A 22,815-nucleotide genomic window follows, 5' to 3' on the forward strand; every position below is an offset into this window, starting at 1 on the left:
GTTTTTTTTAATGATTATCAAGCATAAAAATACCGTTTCCTTCTTAGTCTCTAAATCAAGATATGGAGCAAGTTCTTCACTTGTGACAACACCACCGTTTGATGCTATGTATTCTCCAGTTGTTCCCTTACCAAAGACATAGCTTGTAACACGAACCTTACAACTAGAACAGTACCTAGAAACTAACAAAAAACCAACTCCCAAGGACATTCAAAAGGATAGCCGAAATAAACCGACATGCTGATGTGGACAAAAAAGCAACAATACCTGTGCAACTGTTCCAAAGTAGATTGACCATCACCCATTATAATTGAGATCAAAGTGATGCTCATTCATTCTCATTTCAAACACGACATTATCACAGGATAGATCATGCACTGTACATCTCTAGTTGCGCATACCATTTAAATATAGAACTTGATATTATAGTCCATTATAACAATCAAGTTAGGCAAAAATATATGCTGTAAATGAATTTTCCTTGGTTAATCTATATCAGCAGTCAGCACCAAAGGACAAAATAAAACAGCAGATCATAAAAATATAAAATTCAAAAACAAAATTAATTCAAAAAATAAAAGACTGAAAAGTAGCGGAAGCACTGAAGATCATGGAGTTATTAACTAAACCCATGTTATTTTCGAACAAATTACCCTAAACCCTAAACTTATTTCTCAAACCCAGGATGTGAAATACATTCAAAACAACTTGGGATTAGGGAAATCTGTTTCAAAATAACACGAGTTTAGTGATCAAACTCGTAGAGCATACATAAATTTCTAAATCTACACATACATAGCAAAGATCGGAAAATACAAATCAAAGCAAAACCATCATCAATATCTAAAATTAAAAGTAAATAAAAGAATACCTGGTGGATGTATTCACAGAAAAATGTTAGATCTGCTAATCCACCACAATCACATTCAATTCAAGACTAGTAGTATCTTGATTGCTAATTGCTTTTTTTTTTGTTTAAAATTGGGTATTTTTAAAACGAAAAAAAGTAAGAGAAGCCACAAGAACAAAGCAGAGAAAATAAAACCCATTTACCAGAAAAGAACCAAAGCACCCTGCTTCAAGCCTCGTGGTTTTGATGAAGACTCCTCGTGCTAGCTAACGACAGCACAAGTGTACCTACTCAGCCCACACGCGACCTCTTCGAATTCTCGCTACTACCTCTGCTAACCCTAATTAGAGAGAGATTCGAAACTTAGGGCTCTACAAACCTAAAAGGAAATGAAAAAAAATGAGGGAAAGACGGGGAAAAAAGGGAGGAAATTAAGGTTTTGTTTGGTTTAGATTTTCGGAATATTTTTAATATTTTGATTTTCGGAATATTTTTAATATTCTTAATATTTTATTTTCTAAATATTTTTAATATTTTAATTATCTAAATATTTTTAATGTTTATACAGGTCTAAAAAATTAATTGACAACAAAATTAATTGACAGAAAATAATTGACATAGAAGTTGTTTGAAAAAAAAATATTCAAAAAAATTACTTAAAAACAATAAATTGAAAAAAAAAATTTGTTTGAGTATTTTAAAAATAGTTTGGTTATGACTGTTGATAAAAAATACGGATATCGAGTTATGAGTTATGTGTTTGATTATCAATTATAGGTTGAATTAAGTTTTGAAAACTCATTACCAAACAAATTTTTTTATTTCACATGTCACATCAAACTTTCAAAACTCAATTCCACATACAATTCAAAACTCAATTCAACACTCTATTAAAAAATCATAACCAAACAAATTTTTTGTAGTGGAGGAGAGGGAGCGACAATAGTGGTAAAAGTGGTGGATAAGAGGTGGTGGTGGTGGTGGTGGTGGTGATGGCGAAGGAGATTAGTGATGAAGTTGTGGTAGTGGTATAGGAGATGGAGTAGCGGCGGTGGATGAGAGGTAATAGTAGTCGTAGTAGTGGTGGTAGTGGTAGTGGCAGTGGTAGTGGAGTGGTGGCGATGGTAGAAGTCATGGTAGTCGTAGAGGTGAAGTGGAGACAGTGGAAGTAGTGGTGGTGGTGAAAGAATGGCGTTTGCAGTAATGGTGAAGGTGGTAGAGGAGATGGGTGGCGAAAGAGAGAGATGGATGAGAGACAGATAAAGGAGAGAGAGAGAGAGAGAGAGAGAGAGAGAGAAAGAGAGACAGAGTGATGAGCGAGAGAGAGACAAAGTGGTTGCTAAAAGTGCATTTTCGTATAGTGGATCGATAAATCGAGAGGGAGCTCAGTAAATAGAGAAGACGGGAGGGAGAGAGTGAGCAACGCAAACATAGTGGGAGAGAGAGAGAGAGAGAGAGAGAGAAAGAGAAAGAGATAGAGATAGAGAGACAGAAAAGAGACAGATAGAGAAGAGAGATGGACGAGAGAGATAAAGAGAAGAGAGATGAGCGAGAGAGACATGAAAAGAAAAGAGATGAACGAGAGAGACAGAGAGAAAGATAGAGAGAAGAGAGATGAGCGAGAAAGACAGAAAAAGATGAGAGATGAGAGAGATAGAGAGAAGAAAGAAGAGAGATGGGCGAGAGAGATAAAGAGAAGAGAGATGAACAAAAGAGACAGAGAGAGAAAAGAGATGAGAGAAGAGATAGATGAGTGAGAGACACAAAGAGAGAAAGGGACAAATAGACAGACAGACAGAGAGAGAAGAGTGATGAGTAAGAGAGAGATGAAGATGAAAAAATGGATGAAAAGATATAGACAAAGAGAGAGAGAGAGAGAGAGAGAGAAAAAAAAAGAGCGAAAATAGATAAACGAGAGAGAGACAGAGAGAGATGAGTGAGAGAGCGAGAGAGATAAAGAGAAGAGAGATGAGAGAGATAAAGAGAAGAAATATGGACGAGAGACACAGAGAGAAAGAGAGAGACAGACAGACAGAAAAGAGTGATGAGTGAGAAAGAGAAAGAGAAGAGAGACAGAGACATGGAGAGAAAAAAAGAGACAGACAGACAAAGAAGAGTGATGAGTGAGAAAGAGAAAGAGAAGAGAGACAGAGACATGGAGAGAAAGAAAGAGACAGACAGACAAAGAAGAGTGATGAGTGAGAGAGTGAGAGAGAGAGAGAGAGAGAGAGAGATAGAGATAGAGACAGAGAGATAGAAAGATGAAAAAATTGGTGAAAAGAGAAATGTTCAAAAGAGTGAGACGACGTCGTTTTTTATTTTTTTATTTTTTTTTTGTAACAGAAAAATACCGTTGCATTTATTTAAACCATTTTATGACTATACATATGAAGCCGTCTCAAAGCCACAATATATATATATATATATTTTTTTTTTTTTTTTGCAATGGTACGTATTACAATCGCAAAAAACTCTTTTTTTTTTTTTTTTTTTTTTGCGACTGCAGCTGGTACTGTCGCAAGAACTCTATTTTTTTTGCGACAGCAATCTCTGCCATCGTAAATACTCTATTTTTTTTTGCAACAACAATTTCTGCCGTCGCAAATACTTTATTTTTTGCGACGACAAGTTGTGTCGTCTCAAAAAGTCACATTTTTTGCGACGGCAAGTTGTGCCGTCGTAAAAACTCATTTTTTGCGACGGCAAATGTGCCGTCGCAAAAAGTTTCGTCTCATAAGTCCACTTTTTTTGTAGTGATTACAAGATTCCTAATTAGAGAAATGGTAAATTTTGAACTTGAACTCATGTAATATAACCCCCATCGGGTAACATACAAGAAAACTATATAAAAAAAAAAAAATTATAGAAAAAAATCCTAAGATTTGAGCCTATAAAAAAATAAATATGAATTTTTAATTTTGTCAATTTAAATTATGATCTTTTGGTTTGTTTTCAACTTAAATCATTTACCTATTTTCATCAATTTAAACTCTCGAAAAAAGTATATTTTAGTCTTTAAACTCAATAAGAACAGATATTTTAGAAATATTTCGCAAAACTACATTGAGTTTAATGACTAAAATACTATTTTTCTGTCAATTTTACTTAAAAGGAAGTAAGTGGATGGTTTAAATTGAAAACAAATTAAAAAAATTAGAATTAAAATTGATAAACTAAAAATTAAAGTTTGTTTTTTTTGACAAAATTCATCTTTGATTTTTTTCCTTTTTTTTTTCTTTTTGTAATTCCCCCCCCCCTCCTCCCACCCACCCACCCAAAGAAAAAAAAAATACCAGTAAAGACATACTCTGCCTTACCCAAATGCAACTTTATTGAAAACTTGTAAAGAAGCCTTGATGAATGACCTTGAAGACATATACATTTGATTCAATAAATAAATACGTACAACTAGTTTTTCATGAGAGAGGGAAATTACTAAATACTATCTCTCAAGACATTAATTTGCCACCAAGGATCCTCTAAAGTTTTTTTTTTCCCCTAAAGTTTCCTAGAGTGGTGTGTTGTATGGTTGAGATTTGTCATTTCCTTAGCCAAACACCATTCTGATTACACGGGAAGGAATTGAGGCCGGGACATTCTACTTTCTCCAAGTAAATCAACGTGGGAAATAAGCTACTAAGGTCCATCCAACTCATCTGGAAGTCACTTAAGTACATCAATTGCAACATTTCAACATTGGCAGCTACTATTTCGTCTAGCTTACACAATAGTCCTCCTTTGATGTAAAGTTTCTTCAAGTTCTTCAAATTGTTGGACCTCAACCAACTGGGTGTATCTATCTCAGGAAAACACTCAAGCTCTAATTTTTGCAACGATGAAGGAAGTTTCACTGAGGGAGGAAGTTCTGGATCATGCTGCTCAACAAATGATCTTGTCAGTGTTGTCCGCTTGGAAAATAGTTGTGCTTGCTTAGGTGAATCATCAATTTTACCTCGTAAAATGCATCCTGACCAAGATATTTTCAACTTCTATAGGAATTTTAATCTTTGTAAATGACGAAGTTGCAGATCTGTTGGAAATTCTTTCATACTTGTGGACATGCTCACTTTTCTTAGCCATGACAATTTTGTCAAATCATTGATAGTACATGACTTTTTGTCGTTGGAATTTCCAATAATAAATCCCTTAAGGACTCGGAGATTAGATAGTGCACCAAGCCCCTTGGGTATATGATTTAAAAGGTAACACTCAGATATGTCCAAGTATGTCAAATTCTTAAGCAAGCCAATCCAATCTGGAATCACCTCAAGATTGTGACACGCTTTGAGATCCAGAATCTGAAGCTTAGTCAATTGTGAAATGAATTGAGGAAGCTCTGTAATCAAAGAAATTCCTCGAAGGCTAAGAAATCTCAATTGTTTCATATTCTTGAGTGCATTGAAAATTTTGATGTCTGGGACTTCAATGTGATGTGTGACCGAGCTCTGCCACCTTCCCAAGTAAGCAACTTCCAAATTGGTGCCCCTTTTGAAAATAATTTCATGTCTTCCATCAATAATAGCCGCATCAATGTTGAAGATGCATCTATTCCAACAGGTGAGGCATCGATCCGGAAAATAATCAAAACCAAACCACTCTGATTCAATGGTTAAAGCAGAACGAATGTAAGGGGGCATCCTGTAGCTATCCACAACCAATCCACAATTTTTGTAGATAGGCTCGATGAAGCCCTTTGCAGTAAATGCATCCAAGATCTCGTCGACAGTATCCTCTCCCGTATTCCACATCATAAAATCGTACAGCTTTTCCTGTCCAATCAACCAGTGAATCATAAACCTCTTCTTTATGGTAGCCATTTCTGGGAAAATCCCGAAAACTTTCAAAAAGTTTTGTACTTTCGGGCGAAAGCTACGGCCAGACTCCTGGATAACTTCAGGTGCAGTGGTGTGATCAAACTGTGGCTGATTGTGCAAACTGTAGAAATTGCCGGCCTTGTTTACGTCGACTTGGTAGTTGTCGCTGCTACTGTTAATGGATCCATCAAACCATGGTTTCCGATGTGGTTTTGAATCATAATCATAACGGATTTTAAGCTTGGAGGGAATCTGGGATTTCAACTTCTTGACAGACATTTTCAGTAGGCCAAGTTCGTTAGTATCGCTCCCTCCTCTTGTTTTGAGCTCCTCAAATTTCTCACAAGCCTGGTTGATTTGCACATTCATATGATCTACAAACTTCTGAATCTCTGTCATGGTCTCTTTCATGAAATTAAGATCTCGATCAATCATGCTAGTGAGATCAGGATCTCCAACTTGGTAGTCGTCGTTGTTGTTTGTGGCGGTGGTAGCTTTGTGGTGATGGTTATTAAGTGGATTTGGCTGAAAGATACTACTGTCCATGGCTTTGAAAGGAACTACTACCAAAACAGGGTCGTGTTGGAGTCTTGGCTAGAGAGAGAGAGAGAGAGAGAGAGGACAGGTTTTTTCTTTGATGGTCTGGTCTGGGTTTAAAAGAGAAAAATGGATCATGAGAGAGAGAGAGAGACACGCCAAATGAGACCAAGAAAAGTTGCAGAAGAGATAAAGAAGGGCGTGACCTATTACAGATGTTTACCGGGGCAATAATTGATGAGACGCGGGGAAGACCAGGGTTGTTGAACCGCGTTCTCTTGAGAGAAGTTGAGGGTGGATTTTGTTACGGTTCTGTTTTGGTCTATCAAGTTTATTATGAATCTATAGTTCAAAAAAAAAAATTGTTTATTATGAATCTATAGTTCAAAAAAAAAAATTATTATGAATCTTATTTTAATAATTTAAATTTTTTATTTTATAAATTTTTTATGTATACTATTTATATAAAAAAAATTAAATTGATTCAATAATTATAATATTTTTTTTTTCTTAAAAAAATAAACAGTCTATTTTAAAAATATATATTTGTTCAATTTTTCGAAAACAGTAAAAATGTTACCATTATCAGTTTAACTGCATTGAATACCCCACAAAATAAATAATTATGATCATTAAAATGAAACTTATAATAAAGTCACATCACTAAAAAAAATAAAATCTTATTTAAGTCAAAAAAATAAATAAAATCTTATTTATGATCATTAAAATCTTATTTAAGTCACATCACTGAAACTTAGGCCAAGTTTGGCATTCCTAAAAAAATTTAAAAAGTCAAAAAGTCACTATCCTATTTGAGTCACATCATCTTATTTAAGTCACATCACTTCTCTATCACATCACTTCAAACTCAACCCATATCCAACCCATATTTTATAAAGAAAAATGTTTGGGAGCACTAATTAGTGCTCCCACTAATTAGGTGGCAGTGGGTCCCGCCATTAATGATGTGATGTTTTGGTCTTGGAGTTGTATTTTTTTTTATTTTTTTTTAACTTTTTTAATGCATTTGTGCTATTAGTGGTGATGTTTTTAGTGGGATGAATCATTGTTGTTTTATAAAAAGTCAAAAAATGCACTTATTTAGGACACCCCAAACAACCCCTAAATTTCACGGAGAAGCTCAACCCTTCTTTAAACAATATGAGGGAAGTTTTACTTTGTCCCCAAACTATCACTCAAAATCAATTCAACATTCATTCTTTCGATTATATGAATTTTACACATAAAGCATTCAATTTTGGATCAATTTCATCCCGATCTATGATCAGACAGAATTTGCTGACTTGGCATCATGTTTTCATTTAAAACTTTATTTTATCCCCCAAATTATCTATAAAATATTAATTAGACCCTCAAATTTCATTTTGTTTAGGGATCTAATTGATATTTTAGAAATAATTTGAAAGGTAAAATGAAATTTCGAATTAAGTTTGAGGGTCATATCAGCAACTTTTGTTTGATTATAGATGACAATTGCTAGTGAGGATAAAATTCATGCAAAATTAAATAGTTTATATGTAAAATTGATTTGATTAAAAGAACAAGAATTGATTTGATTTTTAATTAAGTAATAGCTTTGGGGGAAAAATAATATTTTCTCAACAATGTGCCTCCTTCACAAGGTGCATATCATGTATATTCTATTATAATATGCATAATATAATTATAACGTTTCATAGTAATTTAATTTTTTTAATAAATTTTATATAATTTCTATTCGACATATTTTTATTTTCTAAATGAATATAAAAGAAAATTAAATAGTTAGAATTACTTTTAATTTTATGTTACTAATTTTTCGTCTAACTTAACTATTATTTTTAATATCAAAATAAGTATTTATTTTACTATTTTATAATTTAGTATATATCATATAAAATTATTATATGATAATTACACTTTTATAATATGATAGAACTAAAATTATCAAAATACATAAATAATTTAACTAATATTAATATATATAAGTATTCAAGTAACAATTTTTACAGAACGATAGCTCAAATATTATTAAAATAAATAATTAAAACCATATTTTAATTTTAATTTTAATTTTAAATCATAATTAAAATTATTCTTTTATAACACATTGTACCATCAAATTTTTTTTTTTTAAAAAAAAAAACACAGCTCAACTGTTAGTTAAGAAAATAAAATGAACTAAATTAAGAAATCTAATTCTAAAATATTTATACTAAATTACAAAAATTTTAATTAAATAATATATAAAAATAATAATAAAATTAAAAATATAAAAATTTCTGAACTTTTGTCCTGGATTACATTTTTTATATGATATAAATCCAACGTATCGAATAATTTGTGGAGAAAGAGAGGAAAGTGACAAAGTAAGGACCGAGAAAAGGTGCAGAAGACATAAGGAAGGAGCGGACCTGGTTGTTGAAGCCGCGTGGTTTCCGTGGTATCCAAAATTTCGTTGGTTTGTCATTTTCAAATTATTGAGATTTAAACTCTCGAAAAATGTATATTTTAGTCTTTAAACTCAATAAAAACAGATATTTTAGAAATTTTTTGCAAAACTACATTGAGTTTAATGACTAAAATACTATTTTTCTGTCAATTTTACTTAAAAGGAAGTAAGTGGATGGTTTAAATTGAAAACAAACTAAAAAAATTAGAATTAAAATTGATAAAACTAAAAACTAAAGTTTGTTTTTTTGACAAAATTCATCTTTGATTTTTTTTTCTTTTTGTAATCCCCCCCCCCCCCACCCACCAAAAAAAAAAAAAAAAAAAAAATACCAGTAAAGACATACTCTGCCTTACCCAAATGCAACTTTATTGAAAACTTGTAAAGAAGCCTTAATGAATGACCTTGAAGACATATACATTTGATTGAATAAATAAATACGTACAACTAGTTTTTCATGAGATAGGGAAATTACTAAATACTATCTCTCAAGACATTAATTTGCAGGGTATGCTATTTCCTTAGCCAAACACCATTCTGATCACACGGGAAGTAATTGAGGCTGGGACATTCTACTTTCTCCAAGTAAATCAACCTGGGAAATAACCTCCTAAGGTCCATCCAACGCATCTGGAAGTCACTTAAGTACTTCAATTGCAACATTTCAACATTGAAAGCTACTATTTTGTCTAGCTTGCGCAATAGTCCTCCTCTGATGTAAAGTTTCTTCAAGTTATTCAAATTGTTAAACCTCAACCAACGGGGTGTATCTATCTCAGGAAAACACTCAAGCTCTAGTTTTTGCAACGATGAAGGGAGTTTCACTGAGGAAGGAAGTTCTAGATCATGCTGCTCAACAAATGATCTTGTCAGTGTTGTCCGCTTGGAAAATAGTTGTGCTTGCTTAGGTGAATCATCAATTTTACCTCGTAAAATGCATCCTGACCAAGATATTTTCAACTTCTGTAGGAATTTTAATCTTTGTAAATGACGAAGTTGCAGATCTGTTGGAAATTCTTTCATACTTGTGGATATGCTCAATTTTCGTAGCTTTGACAATTTTGTCAAATCATTGATAGTACATGACTTTTTGTCGTTGGAATTTCCAATAATAAATCCCTTAAGGACTCCGAGATTAGATAGTGCACCAAGCCCCTTGGGCATATGATTTAAAAGGTAACACTCAGATATATCCAAGTGTGTCAAATTCTTAAGCAAGCCAATCCAATCTGGAATCACTTCAAGATTGTGACACGCTTTGAGATCCAGAATCCGAAGCTCAGTCAGTTGTAAAATGAACTGAGGAAGCTCTGTAATCAAAGAAATTCCTCGAAGGCTAAGAAACCTCAATTGTTTCATATTCTTGAGTGCATTGAAAATTTTGATGTCTGGGACTTCAATGTGATGTGTGACCGAGCTCTGCCACCTTCCCAAGTAAGCATATTTCAAATTGGTGCCCCTTTTGAAAATAATTTCATGTCTTCCATCAATAATAGCCGCATCAATGTTGAAGATGCAGCCATTCCAACAGGTGAGGCATCGATCCGGAAAATAATCAAAACCATACCACTCTGGTTCAATGTTTAAAGCAGAACGAATGTAAGGGGGCATCCTGTAGCTATCCACAACCAATCCACAATTTTTGTAGATAGGCTCGATGAAGCCCATTGCAGTAAGCGCATCCAAGATCTGGTTGACAGTATCCTCTGCCGTCTGCCACATCACAAAATTGTACAGATGTTCCCGTCCAATCCACCAGTAAATCATAAACCTCTTCTTTATGGTAGCCATTTCTGGGAAAATCCTGAAAAATTTCAAAAACTCTTTTATCGGGGGGAAGCTAAGGTCAGACACCTGGATAACTTCACGTGCAGTGGGGTAATCAAACTGTGGCTGATTGCGCAAACTGTAGAAATTGCCGGCCTTGTTTACGTCGACTTGGTAGTTGCTGCTGCTACTGTTAATGGATCCATCAAACCATGGTTTCCGATGTGGTTTTGAATCATAATCATAACGGATTTTAAGCTTGGAGGGAATCTGGGATTTCAACTTCTTGACAGACATTTTCAGTAGGTCAAGTTCGTTAGTATCGCTCCCTCCTCTTGTTTTGAGCTTCTCAAATTTCTCACAAGCCTGGTTGATTTGCACATTCATATGATCTACAAACTTCTGAATCTCTGTCATGGTCTCTTTCATGAAATTAAGATCTCGATCAATCATGTTAGTGAGATCAGGATCTAAAACTTGGTAGTCGTCGTTGTTGTTTGTGGCGGTGGTAGCTTTGTGGTGATGGTTATTAAGTGGATTTGGTTGAAAGATACTACTGTCCATGGCTAGAGAGAGAGAGAGAGGGAGAGAGAGAGAGAGGACAGGTTTTTTCTTTGATGGTCTGGTCTGGGTTTAAAAGAGAAAAATGGATCATGAGAGAGAGTAAACACGTTTTTTCTTTGATGGTCAGGTTTCAAAGAGAGAGATGGATCATGAGAGAGAAGAAACGCTGTGACACCGAGAGAGAGAGAGAGAGAGAGAGAGGGAGTGTGTGTGTGCCTGTGTGTGTGGGAGAGAGAGAGAGAGAGAGAGAGAGAGAGAGAGAGAGAGAGAGGGAGTGTGTGTGTGCCTCTGTGTGTGGGAGAGAGAGAGAGAGAGACACGCCAAATGAGACCAAGAAAAGTTGCAGAAGAGATAAAGAAGGGCGTGACCTATTACAGATGTTTACCGAGGCAATAATTGATGAGACGCGGGGAAGACCAGGGTTGTTGAACCGCGTTCTCTGGAGAGAAGTTGAGGGTGGATTTTATTACGGTTCTGTTTTGGTCTATCAAGTTTATTATGAATCTATAGTTCAAAAAAAAAAAATTATTATGAATCTTATTTTAATAATTTAAATTTTTTATTTTATAAATTTTTTATGTATATTATTTATATAAAAAAAATTAAATTGATTCAATAATTATAATATTTTTATTTTATTTTTTCTTAAAAAAATAAACAGTCTATTTTAAAAATATATATTTGTTCAATTTTTCGAAAACAATAAAAATGTTACGATTATCAATTTAACTACATTGAATACCCTACAAAATAAATAATTATGATCATTAAAATGAAACTTATAATAAAGTCACATCACTAAAAAAAATAAAATCTTATTTAAGTCAAAAAATAAATAAAATCTTATTTATGATCATTAAAATCTTATTTAAGTCATATCACTGAAACTTAGGCCAAGTTTGGTATTTCTAAAAAAATTCAAAAAGTCAAAAAGTCACTATCCTATTTGAGTCACATCATCTTATTTAAGTCACATCACCTCTCTATCACATCACTTCAAACCCAACTCATATCCAACTCATATTTCATAAAAAGTCAAAAAGTGCACTTATTTAGGACACCCCAAACAACCCCTAAATTTCACGGAGAAGCTCAACCCTTCTTTAAACAATATGAGAGAAGTTTTACTTTGTCCCCAAACTATCACTCAAAATCAATTCAACATTCATTCTTTTGATTATATGAATTTTACACATAAATCATTCAATTTTGGATCAATTTCATCCCGGTCTATGATCAGACAGAATTTGCTGACTTGGCATCATGTTTTCATTTAAAACTTTATTTTATCCCCCAAATTATCTATAAAATATTAATTAGACCCTCAAATTTCATTTTGTTTAGGGATCTAATTGATATTTTAGAAATAATTTGGAAGGTAAAATGAAATTTCGAATCAAGTTTGAGGGTCATATCAGCAACTTTTGTTTGATTATAGATGACAATTGCTGGTGAGGATAAAATTCATGCAAAATTAAATAGTTTATATGTAAAATTGATTTGATTAAAAGAACAAGAATTGATTTGATTTTTAAGTAATAGCTTTGGGGGAAAAATAATATTTTCTCAACAATGTGCCTCCTTCACAAGGTGCATATCATGTATATTCTATTATAATATGCATACTATAATTATAACGTTCCATAACAATTTAATTTTTTTAATAAATTTTATATAATTTCTATTCGACATATTTTTATTTTCTAAATGAATATAAAAGAAAATTAAATAGTTAGAATTACTTTTAATTTTATGTTACTAATTTTTCGTCTAACTTAACTATTATTTTTAATATCAAAATAAGTATTTATTTTACTATTTTATAATTTAGTATATATCATATAAAATTATTATATGATAATTACACTTTTATAATATGATAGAACTAAAATTATCAAAATACATAAATAATTTAACTAATATTAATATATATAAGTATTCAAGTAATGATTTTTACAGAACGATAGCTCAAATATTATTAAAATAAATAATTAAAACCATATTTTAATTTTAATTTTAATTTTAAATCATAATTAAAATTATTCTTTTATAACACATTGTACCATCAATTTTTTTTTTTAAAAAAAAAAAACACGTGTATTGCACAACTCAACTGTTAGTTAAGAAAATAAAATGAACTAAATTAACAAATCTAATTCTAAAATATTTATACTAAATTATAAAAATTTTAATTAAATAATATATAAAAATAATAATAAAATTAAAAATATAAAAAATTCTGAACTTTTGTCCTGGATTACATTTTTTATATGATATAAGTCCAACGTATCGAATAATTTGTGGAGAAAGAGAGGAAAGTGACAAAGTAAGGACTGAGAAAAGGTGCAGAAGATATAAGGAAGGAGCGGACCTGGTTGTTGAAGCCGCGTGGTTTCCGTGGTATCCAAAAAATTTCGTTGGTTTGTCATTTTCAAATTATTGAGATTAATGTAAAGGGGATTTTTTTTAAGATTCTTGAGATTAAAATTTTATAAAATAAATTATATATAATGTTTTTATTATAGTTGGGATTTCTAAATATTTTTACAGAAAAAATTTGACACAGAAATTTTATCCTGACAAAAAGAAATTTCAATTTTCATAAAGAAATTTCTCTGGTATAATCACATAGAAATTTCATCAAGGAATCTTAACTAATAAAAAATATATATATTAGACTTCCCTTACTTTCCAAAATTAGAAAAAGGATGTTTTACTAATTTTCTATAATCTAAAAGTTGAAACAGCCAGCCAATTTCTTTTGCAAAAGACACTCTAAAATCTTTACACTATTGTTTGGTAATTAATGTAAAGGAGATTTTTATAATTGAGATTAGTGTAAAGGAGATTTTTTTAAAGATACTTAATATTAAAATTTTATAAAATAAATGATATATAATATTTTTATAATTGTTGGGATTCCTTAATATTTTTACAAAAAAAATTTGACACTCGACACAGAGAAATTTTAATTTTCACAAATAAATTTCTTTGCTATAATCACAGAGAAATTCCATCAAGAAATCTTAACTAATAAAAAATATATATATTAGACTTTTCTTACTATCCAAAATTAGAGAAGGATGTTTTACTAATTTTTTACTGAAATCTTTACACTATTGTTTGGTAATTTAAGAGAGAACATAAAAGAAATGATTAGATAAGTTATGAGAAAAAAGAAAAAAAATTATAATTCCTTTATCTTTTTATTTATTTTGTTTGATAGATAACTGAAAAAAAAAGTTATATTAATTTCTCTTTAATGTTGTTTAGTTAAATTATATAACAGAAAAAGAACAGAAATGATACTCTGTTTTTTTTACTAAATTCACTTGTTATAAGTGTTAGTCATTTTATTTGGTCTATATCTAAAAAGTTAATTTTAATATCATAACAAAATAATATTTGGGCACTATTTGGCATCCCCTATATTAGCACTTTTTTTTTTTATAATCTTTTTATCTTTTTTAGGTCAAATCACCTCTCTACTTTTTTTACACATCTTTCATGAAAAAAATATACTTATTTAGATCATCGCAAACACCCTCTTGATAAGTTTCATTTCTCTTCTAATATTTCCACTTTTGAAGAGATTGAAAATACGGGTTATGAGATAAATGTGTTCCTCACCCTTTCTTTCTATTTTTCTCATATCTGACAATCCAAACAAGTAATTAAAATTTATTTCCTTCCATTTCATTTTTTTTTTTCTCTATAAATCAATCAAACCAAACGAAGTATTAACAAAACATTTTTTTGACAAATAACTAAATTAGTCGTAATATTTATAAATTATTGTTCATAACATGACACAATATTTGTAAGGTAATCACAATTGATGCGTATAATTTTATTCTTCACAATTCTTACTTTATGTATATTATAAATTCACCATTTATAATTTTTATGACATAGTGACACAACACACAGCAAGCACACTTAACTTTTTTTCACAAAATACAATAATCAATAAATATATTATAATCAATATTATTGTATTTTTTTCGCAAGATACAATAATCAATAATCAATAAAGACTACAATTTTTTTTCTTTATTTTTTATAAACCAAGTGCAACTTTCTTGAAAATTTGTAAAGAAGCCTTGATGGATGACCTTGAAGACATAACATACATTTGATTCAGCAAATGAACATGTAGAGCCAATATTTTTAATGAGAGAAGGAAATTACTATGCTGGAAAATTTGGTTTTTATAGGTTTATTTTGAGCCAACTTTGAACCCAAAATAAAGAGGGTCCCACATGTCTTTTGAGGTGGTCTAAAGAGGTGACGTGTTCTTTACCGTATGACAAGTCACACGGTGAAGACGGTTCATCAAAACCATTTATGAGTGAATGGGAACTTGACGTTCGTGGAATGGACATTTAAAGAATTAAATGTGGGTTTCCTTGAAATGGGTTGTCCCACATTGAAACTTTAAGAGAGCTTTTGTGAGTATACAGGCTCTAAGTGTACAACCTTGGGTTGGGCTCCAAGGGGCATCCCAAGTTTGTGGAAAGGAGGAGTCATGGACAAAGTAAACCTTAGCCCAAACCACCACACACGCGCACCGCCGTCTGACCGGTCGTGCCGGGCGCGGGTGTGGGTTGGGTCGGTTCTAACATTAATTTTTTGGACAAAATTCATTTGAATTTTTTCAAAAATTCTTGTGGAAAAAATTAATTTGAATTTCAGAACGAAATTAATTTAATTTTGCGCCAAAATTTTTTTGTCCAAACAAACCTCCACCAGTCCAATCTCTACAGGTTCAAACTATTCAAATAGTTTAGGAAAACTGCCCAGCGGTTTTTTAACTGCTGCAGTTAAACAGATCTGTTCAAAATTTGAAACTATCTGTTCAGTTTCAAAACTGTACCTATTCGGCAGTTTGCATACCTATTCAGAATTTTTGAATAGTCACCATTGGCCCTATAAATTCCATGGCATTCTAGCAGTTTTGGGGGATTCCAAAAATTCATTTTCTTTGCCTTCATTTTGTTCTCTTGTATCAACTTATTCTTTATATTATTTTAGGGAAATTTTGGAGAGTATAGAACACAAGTTTTGTTCGCCATACAAATTGTTTGGAGTGCTACTACAATTTGTAAAGATCATTGTATCCTGGGAGATAGACGCCATTTGTCCGTAAGCACCATAGTGGGACGAATCTGTCTTAAGGACAGAGTGTCACACATTCGACTTGATCTTTTTGTACTTATACATTTCGGTAAAATAAATTCTGTAGGTAATTTATTTTAATTTGTTTAATTTGAGAGAAAATGCACCAACCTAGATCTTGGGATCTCCAGTCAACTAGGTTGGGTTGCCGTTGTGGTGACTCTTATTTAATAGGCTTAAGTCCCATTCCCCTTGATGAATTCTCAACTAACTCTCTTGCTAACCCTTTGGTTAGTGGATCCGCTATGTTGTCCTTATACTTCACATATTCAATAGAAATAATTCCATTAGAGAGTAGTTGTCTCATAGTGTTATGTCGACTACGAATGTGTCGCGACTTACCGTTATACATATGACTCTGTGCTCTACCTATTACTGATCGACTATCACAATGTATGCAAATAGCAGGCACCGATTTTGGCCACGTTGGAATATCTTCAAGGAAGTAGCGAAACCATTTTGCTTCTTCCCCAGCTTTATCTAAAGTTATGAATTCTGATTCCATAGTGAATTTAGAGATGCAAGTCTGTTTGGAAGATTTCCAAGATACAGCCGCCCCACCAAGAGTAAAGACATACCCACTGGTGGATTTTGAGTCTCTAGTATCCGATATCTAGTTTGCATCACTGTATCTTTCAAGTATTACTGGATATCTGGTATAATTCAGCCCAATTTTACGAGTAAATCTGAGGTATCTTAGAACCCATATAATTGCTTTCCAGTGTTCTACTCTTGGATTACTTGTATTTCTACTTAATTTACTTACTGCATAACCTATATTTGGGCGAGTGCAGTTCATCAAGTACATTAAGCTTCCAATAATTTGGGCATACTCTAATTGAGAAACACTTTCCTATACATTCTTAGAAAGAAACAAATTAACATCCACAGGTGTTCTAGCAAAATGATCATCAACTTTCCTAAATTTGTCAAGTATTTTCTCAATGTAATGAGATTGTGACAAATCATAACCTTCTGATATTTTGGTAATTTTCATACTAAGAATTACATCAGTAATCCCCATGTCTTTCATGTCAAAATGTTTATTTAACATTTTCTTTATAGTTTTAATCATGTCATTGTTACTACCTATGATGAGCATATCATCCACATAAAGACATACAATGACATAACCTTTGTCTGTGTTTTTAATATAAACACATTTGTCAAAATTTTAAGTTTTTAATTTTTTCAATTTAAATTCTAATCTTTTGATTTATTTTCAGTCTAAATCATTTGTCTATATTCGTAAGGCAACAAATCCATTGGGGTGTAATTATCCCTCTAGATTATATTTGGATTGCTCCACAAATCTCCACTCAATTTTTTTTTTTTTTTTTTTTTTTTTTTTTTTTTTTAATTCAAACACAACCTTAATCTTGATTTGTATCTTAAGATTTACATATTTCAAAATTTTCATTACATCGAATGGCCAGGAGTGCACAAAAATTGCACTTTATTAGATGTACAGAATTAGAATACAATGTACACAAAAGTCGCACTGTATGTGATTTGGATTCATTTTGAGTGTGATGTGAGTCACACTTATATTAAACTATACAATGCCCTTTATTATATTCTAATTCTGTATACCTAACATTTTAGATTAGGCATTAGGTACATGACATAAAAATTTTGGGTCTAAAATATATCCTTCACGAAAAAGTTATTTGATTGTTTGTAGCATTGTTCCACACCATTCATGTTTAGACAAATGTTCTATTGTCTTCTAAAAAGAGACAAATAGGTGGTGGAACCTCTGTTTTAGCTAATAAATATACAAGTTGAGACACCACCTAAATTTGCTCTCAAAGCAAATTATAATTTATGTTTGGATTCCGTTCAGGGTGCTGTCTCAAGTCCTGTTTCAATAATCCAAACTGTTTATTTTGGAGAACCTAACATGTATATCATCTTCTAAAACAAAAATAAAAATCAATCAATCTTATAATCATAACCTATTCAATAGTCTGTTTTTAAAAACTACATTTGTCATTCATTTCTTGACACAAACATAATAAATTGAATATGTTACGATTATCAAATTGATTTTTTTTTAATACTTTCAGATTAACACCTTCTAATTTAGATTGTGAACAGAAGAGAATCCAAGTACATATGATTTCTCATCCTTCACAGGTAGACGTATTAATTTTGTTTGTTTGACAAACAGAAGCTGTATAATTTGGGGGCGAGAAGAATAGGAGTGACATCACTCCCACCATTGGGGTGTGTTCCATTGGCAATCACATTGTTTGGAATGCATGAAAGTGGGTGTGTGTCAAGGATCAACAATGATGCTCAATCCTTCAACAAGATGATCAACTCTTCTGCAACTAACCTCCAAAAGCAACTTCCAGGACTCAAAATTGTCGTCTTTGACATTTACAAATCCCTCTATGACCTTGTTAAGACTCCTTCTAACTATGGTAGGACTATAAAATATCCTTATTTATTTATTTATTATGGATTTGAGTATTTTTGTTTGACTTTAATAAAAAATTAAATCGGATTTTATGAAACTAAGGTCTCGTTTGGAAATTAACTGCTTTAGTTGTTTTTTTTTTTTTTAATTTATTTAGAAAAGAACATATAGGAATTTAGAGAGAATGATACGATAATTTATAGTGACTTTTTGATTGTTTTAGCCAAATATCAAACGAGCCTTAAAAAGTGATTTTTGAATTGAATTATGACTAAAATATGATTGGGTGCCGATTTAGTTGTGTACTTTTTTTGCGGGGAGTTGTAAATTAAACTGACCTCCCTTGAGGTTTGCAAAACATACAAGTAGTCTTATAATTTGACATTATTACATTGAGTTTATATTGAGCTCCTATGAGATTTTAATCACATAACATTTATTCTCCTTTGATCAATGTTGGAAAAAATGGTGTTTTATGTGACTTATTTTGGGCCATCTTTAAGGCCAAAATGAAGTGGGCCCCAAATGCCTTTTGGGATGAGTCCGAAGAGGTGACGTGTTCCTTGCCGCGTGGCAAATCACACGGTGAAGACGGAACGTCAAAACCATTTATGAGTGAATGGGAAGTTGACGTCGTTTTCGGGTTTAACATTAATTTTTTAGATAAAAATTCTTTTGAATTTTTTCAATAAAAATTATTGTGGGAATTTAATTTAATTCTAAAATTCAAATTTTGGGTTCCTAAGTGGTTTCCTAAAGTTTGCAATTGTGGGAATTTAATTTAATTCTAAATTCAAATTTTGGATTCCTAAGTAGTTTCCTAAAATTTATACCTCTTCCTTTATTTATTAAACTATTTCAATAGTTTAATATATATATATTTAAATAGTTTAATATATATATATATATATATATTTCAAATAGTTTAAATAAATAATGTACCAATAGCATTTTTAAACTTTGACCAACGGTTGCTTTTTCAAAAGTTTGAATAAAAGACCAACGGTTGCTTTTCCAAAAGTTTGAATAAAAAGTGTTCATTGTCATACAGGCAGAATCTATTTATAACAGGTTGCACCTGTTCGGACCTCTATATTTGTCTATAAATACAAATCCATTTCAAGCAGTCCAGGATGGTTCCGAAAATCAGTCTGCAGATTATCTAAATTCCTGTCCAATTTTTCTCTAGTGCATTTATTCTTCATATTTAGTTTTAGAATAAATTAAAGAGAGTATAGATCACAGGTTTGGTTCGCCGAACAAATTGTTTGGAGTACTACTACAGTTTGTGAAGATCATTGTATCCTGGGAGATAGACGCCACTCAATCGTAAGTACCGTAGCGGGGCGAATCTGTCTTAAGGGTAGAGTGTCACACACTCGACTTGGTCTTTTATTTTTAATTCGGTTCGATAAATAAATTCAGTATGTTATTTATTTATTTTGTTTGATTTAGTTTCAATTTATTTTATTTACACAGAAAATTGTTCCAACAATCAATAATTCATTAGTCATATGAATGAAAAAATAATATTGTCATTTCTTTTACAAAAAAAAGAAAATATTATATATAATCTTATTTCTTATCCCATTTTCTTACTCTATACACAAGTAAATGAGTCTCGTGTGCGTTTATTGATGTGGATCACATTACTTTGTATCTTAGAGTGAGAAAGTGAGGGAAGAAACAATATTATGTATAGCGTTACTCTTACAAAAATATAACTTTTAGGAAAATGCTACATTTGTTTGTTTGTTTTTGTTTTTTTTTTTTGTTTTCTTTTTGTTTTTGTTTTTTCACTCGGAGACAGAATAGTGAATCCCATATGCATTTATAAATGTGAGCTCTATTATTTTGTGTCAGAGTGAGAAAATGAGATTATGGATAGAATGACTCTGACTTTCATCACCAAAAAATAACTTTGTTATTTATAACTTTAAGAGTGCATACTATAATTTCGCGATTCATAATTTTCACCACGAAAATCGTAACCTTTCATCAAAAAATTTAGTAACTTTTACGATAAAAATTATAAGATTTGTCTGTCAACTATGCTAATAATGTGTGGTTGCAGGTTTTGCAGAAGCGAGGAGAGGTTGCTGCGGAACAGGGATAATAGAAACGACATGGTTGTTGTGCAATCCAAAGTCGATAGGAACATGTAGGAATGCTACTGAGTATGTGTTTTGGGACAGTGTCCATCCATCTCAGGCTGCTAATCAGCTTCTTGCCAATGCATTGATCCTTCAGGGATCAGCCTCATTGGCTGATGAGGGAGGATCTTCCTCTCTGTCTATATATAATATACCATGCATTGTCAACAAGACCAGACTTTCAAGAGACAAAATGGATAATAAATCTACATGGTGAAAATGCTACTCTCTTCCTGCATTTCAATTTGATGCATATGAAACTAATTAGTGATGTTAGGAAGTTAGATTATGTTAGGGAGTTAACTTTAACCGTTCATCACTTTTTGGGATAAATTTCAAGATAATTTTTCTTGATCTCTATCTTTAGTGAAAGCTAATTGGTTGGGGGAATCTGATTAAATTGAAAAGGGTAGTCCAATGTCCTGGATTTTTACTATGAAAAATAGATCAATGGGGAGTATTTAAAGCTCTGGGTAAATTATATTGACTTTTCTTAAGTTTTAAAAAAATATAGCAGTCACAATTTTGACTTTATTGAACTCAGTTAAGATTTTAATTTATATAATACTCAATTTCATTTTCATCAATAACTTGTTAGTTATATGAATGAAAAAAAAAAAAAAAATTATCTCTTTTATACAAAAATATATATTTTTCACATTTATCTTTATGTCTTCATACTATTTACATTAGTTTTAGTCCATTTAGCCATACTAAAAGGGATGCTAGTATAATTATGCCAAAATTGTAGGGTTATCTATATTTTTTTTCAAATTTCAAGCGAAGTTGGTGTAATTTACCTTAAAGTTTTTTTTTTTGGGGGGGGGACCAAACCCGAATATTGGCCATTAATTTAAGTTTCTATGAGTTTTTATTTTTATTTTTTTTCCTTAGTAACCAATAAAATTTAAAACTATTAATTACTCTTGAAATATCATGTGTACAAGATGTGTGTAGACTAAGAGACAAAGAACATTACAAAAAGAGCAATGTATTCAAAAACAGTACACAAAAAGTATACGAATAAAAAGTATACATTGAATTTAAATTTACAATTTTTTTTTTTTTTTTGTTGAGTTTATTGATGTAAAAAGAGTAAAAAGAAGTACATCAAGAATGCATCAATAGAAAGACCAGGGTGAGATGAGAACATCACAAGGAAATAATATAACCCAACTAGGTTACCTCTTTTTTTTTTTTTTTTTTTATCATCAAAAAGACAAAATCTTTATTGATGGAATCAAAAGAATACTTCAATAAAAAGAAGGATGAATGTAAAGAGCATCAAAGCATATTAGAAAATTCCAATTAGGTTGGCACTGAAAAGAACGCACAATCATATGCTAGCACACCATCGAGGGTTGAGGGTTGATGAGAAACCAAGCAAACAAGGAAAGAGCAACATAGAAAACAAAAAACAACAAAACACAAAAAACCAATGCGGCAGCCCCAACAACTCAATGATAGCAGCCATTTAACCCAAACAATAGTGCAAAACAGATCAGCTAATTCAATCCCAGCAACAATGTAAAACAGAGCAGCCACCCATAAACTTCTGCCCAGAACCATCCACAATGCTCACTCTGCATGGATTCTACACCAGGAGTATAAATAATAACAGTCCCAACAACAATGCATTTCAGAGCTGCTTCAATACTCACACTGCAGGAAATCTAATCTGATGCATATTGGAAACCAGGTCATGCACGGATAACACACATCTGGGTGATGATACTTAATCCACAATGCAATCCTTACTTTTCCTAAATCAACAAGCATTTCCAACTGCGGCATGAGTTCCTTTAAAAACACATTCATTTCTACATTTCCAGATGGACCGCAGTAAAGCCATTGGTATAGTTTTCCATATCAGCCATTCAAACTTCTTAAACTCAAACCCAGCCCACCAATTGAGAAGCCACTCAATTGACCCAGGCACAACCACTGAATAGCCCACCAATCCACTGAACTAAACCACACCTTCCAGATTGAAGGACACAACAAAAGCACCTGATTAACAGATCAATATCATAATTGCAAAAATACAGGTGTTACGAACACTCCCACTAAGTACA

The 22,815-nt window shown here is 31.8% G+C and overlaps 2 protein-coding genes across 2 annotated transcripts; both read right to left on the bottom strand.

The window, feature by feature from the left end:
- Window positions 1-4,389: 4,389 nt before the first annotated feature.
- Window positions 4,390-6,210, bottom strand: LOC114297198 (uncharacterized). Its single transcript, XM_082923500.1, has 2 exons — window positions 4,902-6,210; window positions 4,390-4,817 (listed from the first exon to the last, which is right to left on the bottom strand). The coding sequence occupies exons 1-2, from the start codon at window positions 6,208-6,210 to the stop codon at window positions 4,390-4,392; spliced, it is 1,737 nt and encodes a 578-aa protein (XP_082779626.1).
- A 2,956-nt stretch (window positions 6,211-9,166) lies between these two features.
- On the bottom strand, window positions 9,167-10,984 carry LOC145823930 (disease resistance RPP13-like protein 4). Its single transcript, XM_082923501.1, has one exon. The coding sequence runs from the start codon at window positions 10,982-10,984 to the stop codon at window positions 9,167-9,169; it is 1,818 nt and encodes a 605-aa protein (XP_082779627.1).
- Window positions 10,985-22,815: the final 11,831 nt, after the last annotated feature.

This window comes from Camellia sinensis, chromosome 4, assembly GCF_055761805.1.
Source record: "Camellia sinensis isolate YWXY chromosome 4, ASM5576180v1, whole genome shotgun sequence".
Taxonomy (NCBI): Eukaryota; Viridiplantae; Streptophyta; class Magnoliopsida; order Ericales; family Theaceae; genus Camellia; species Camellia sinensis.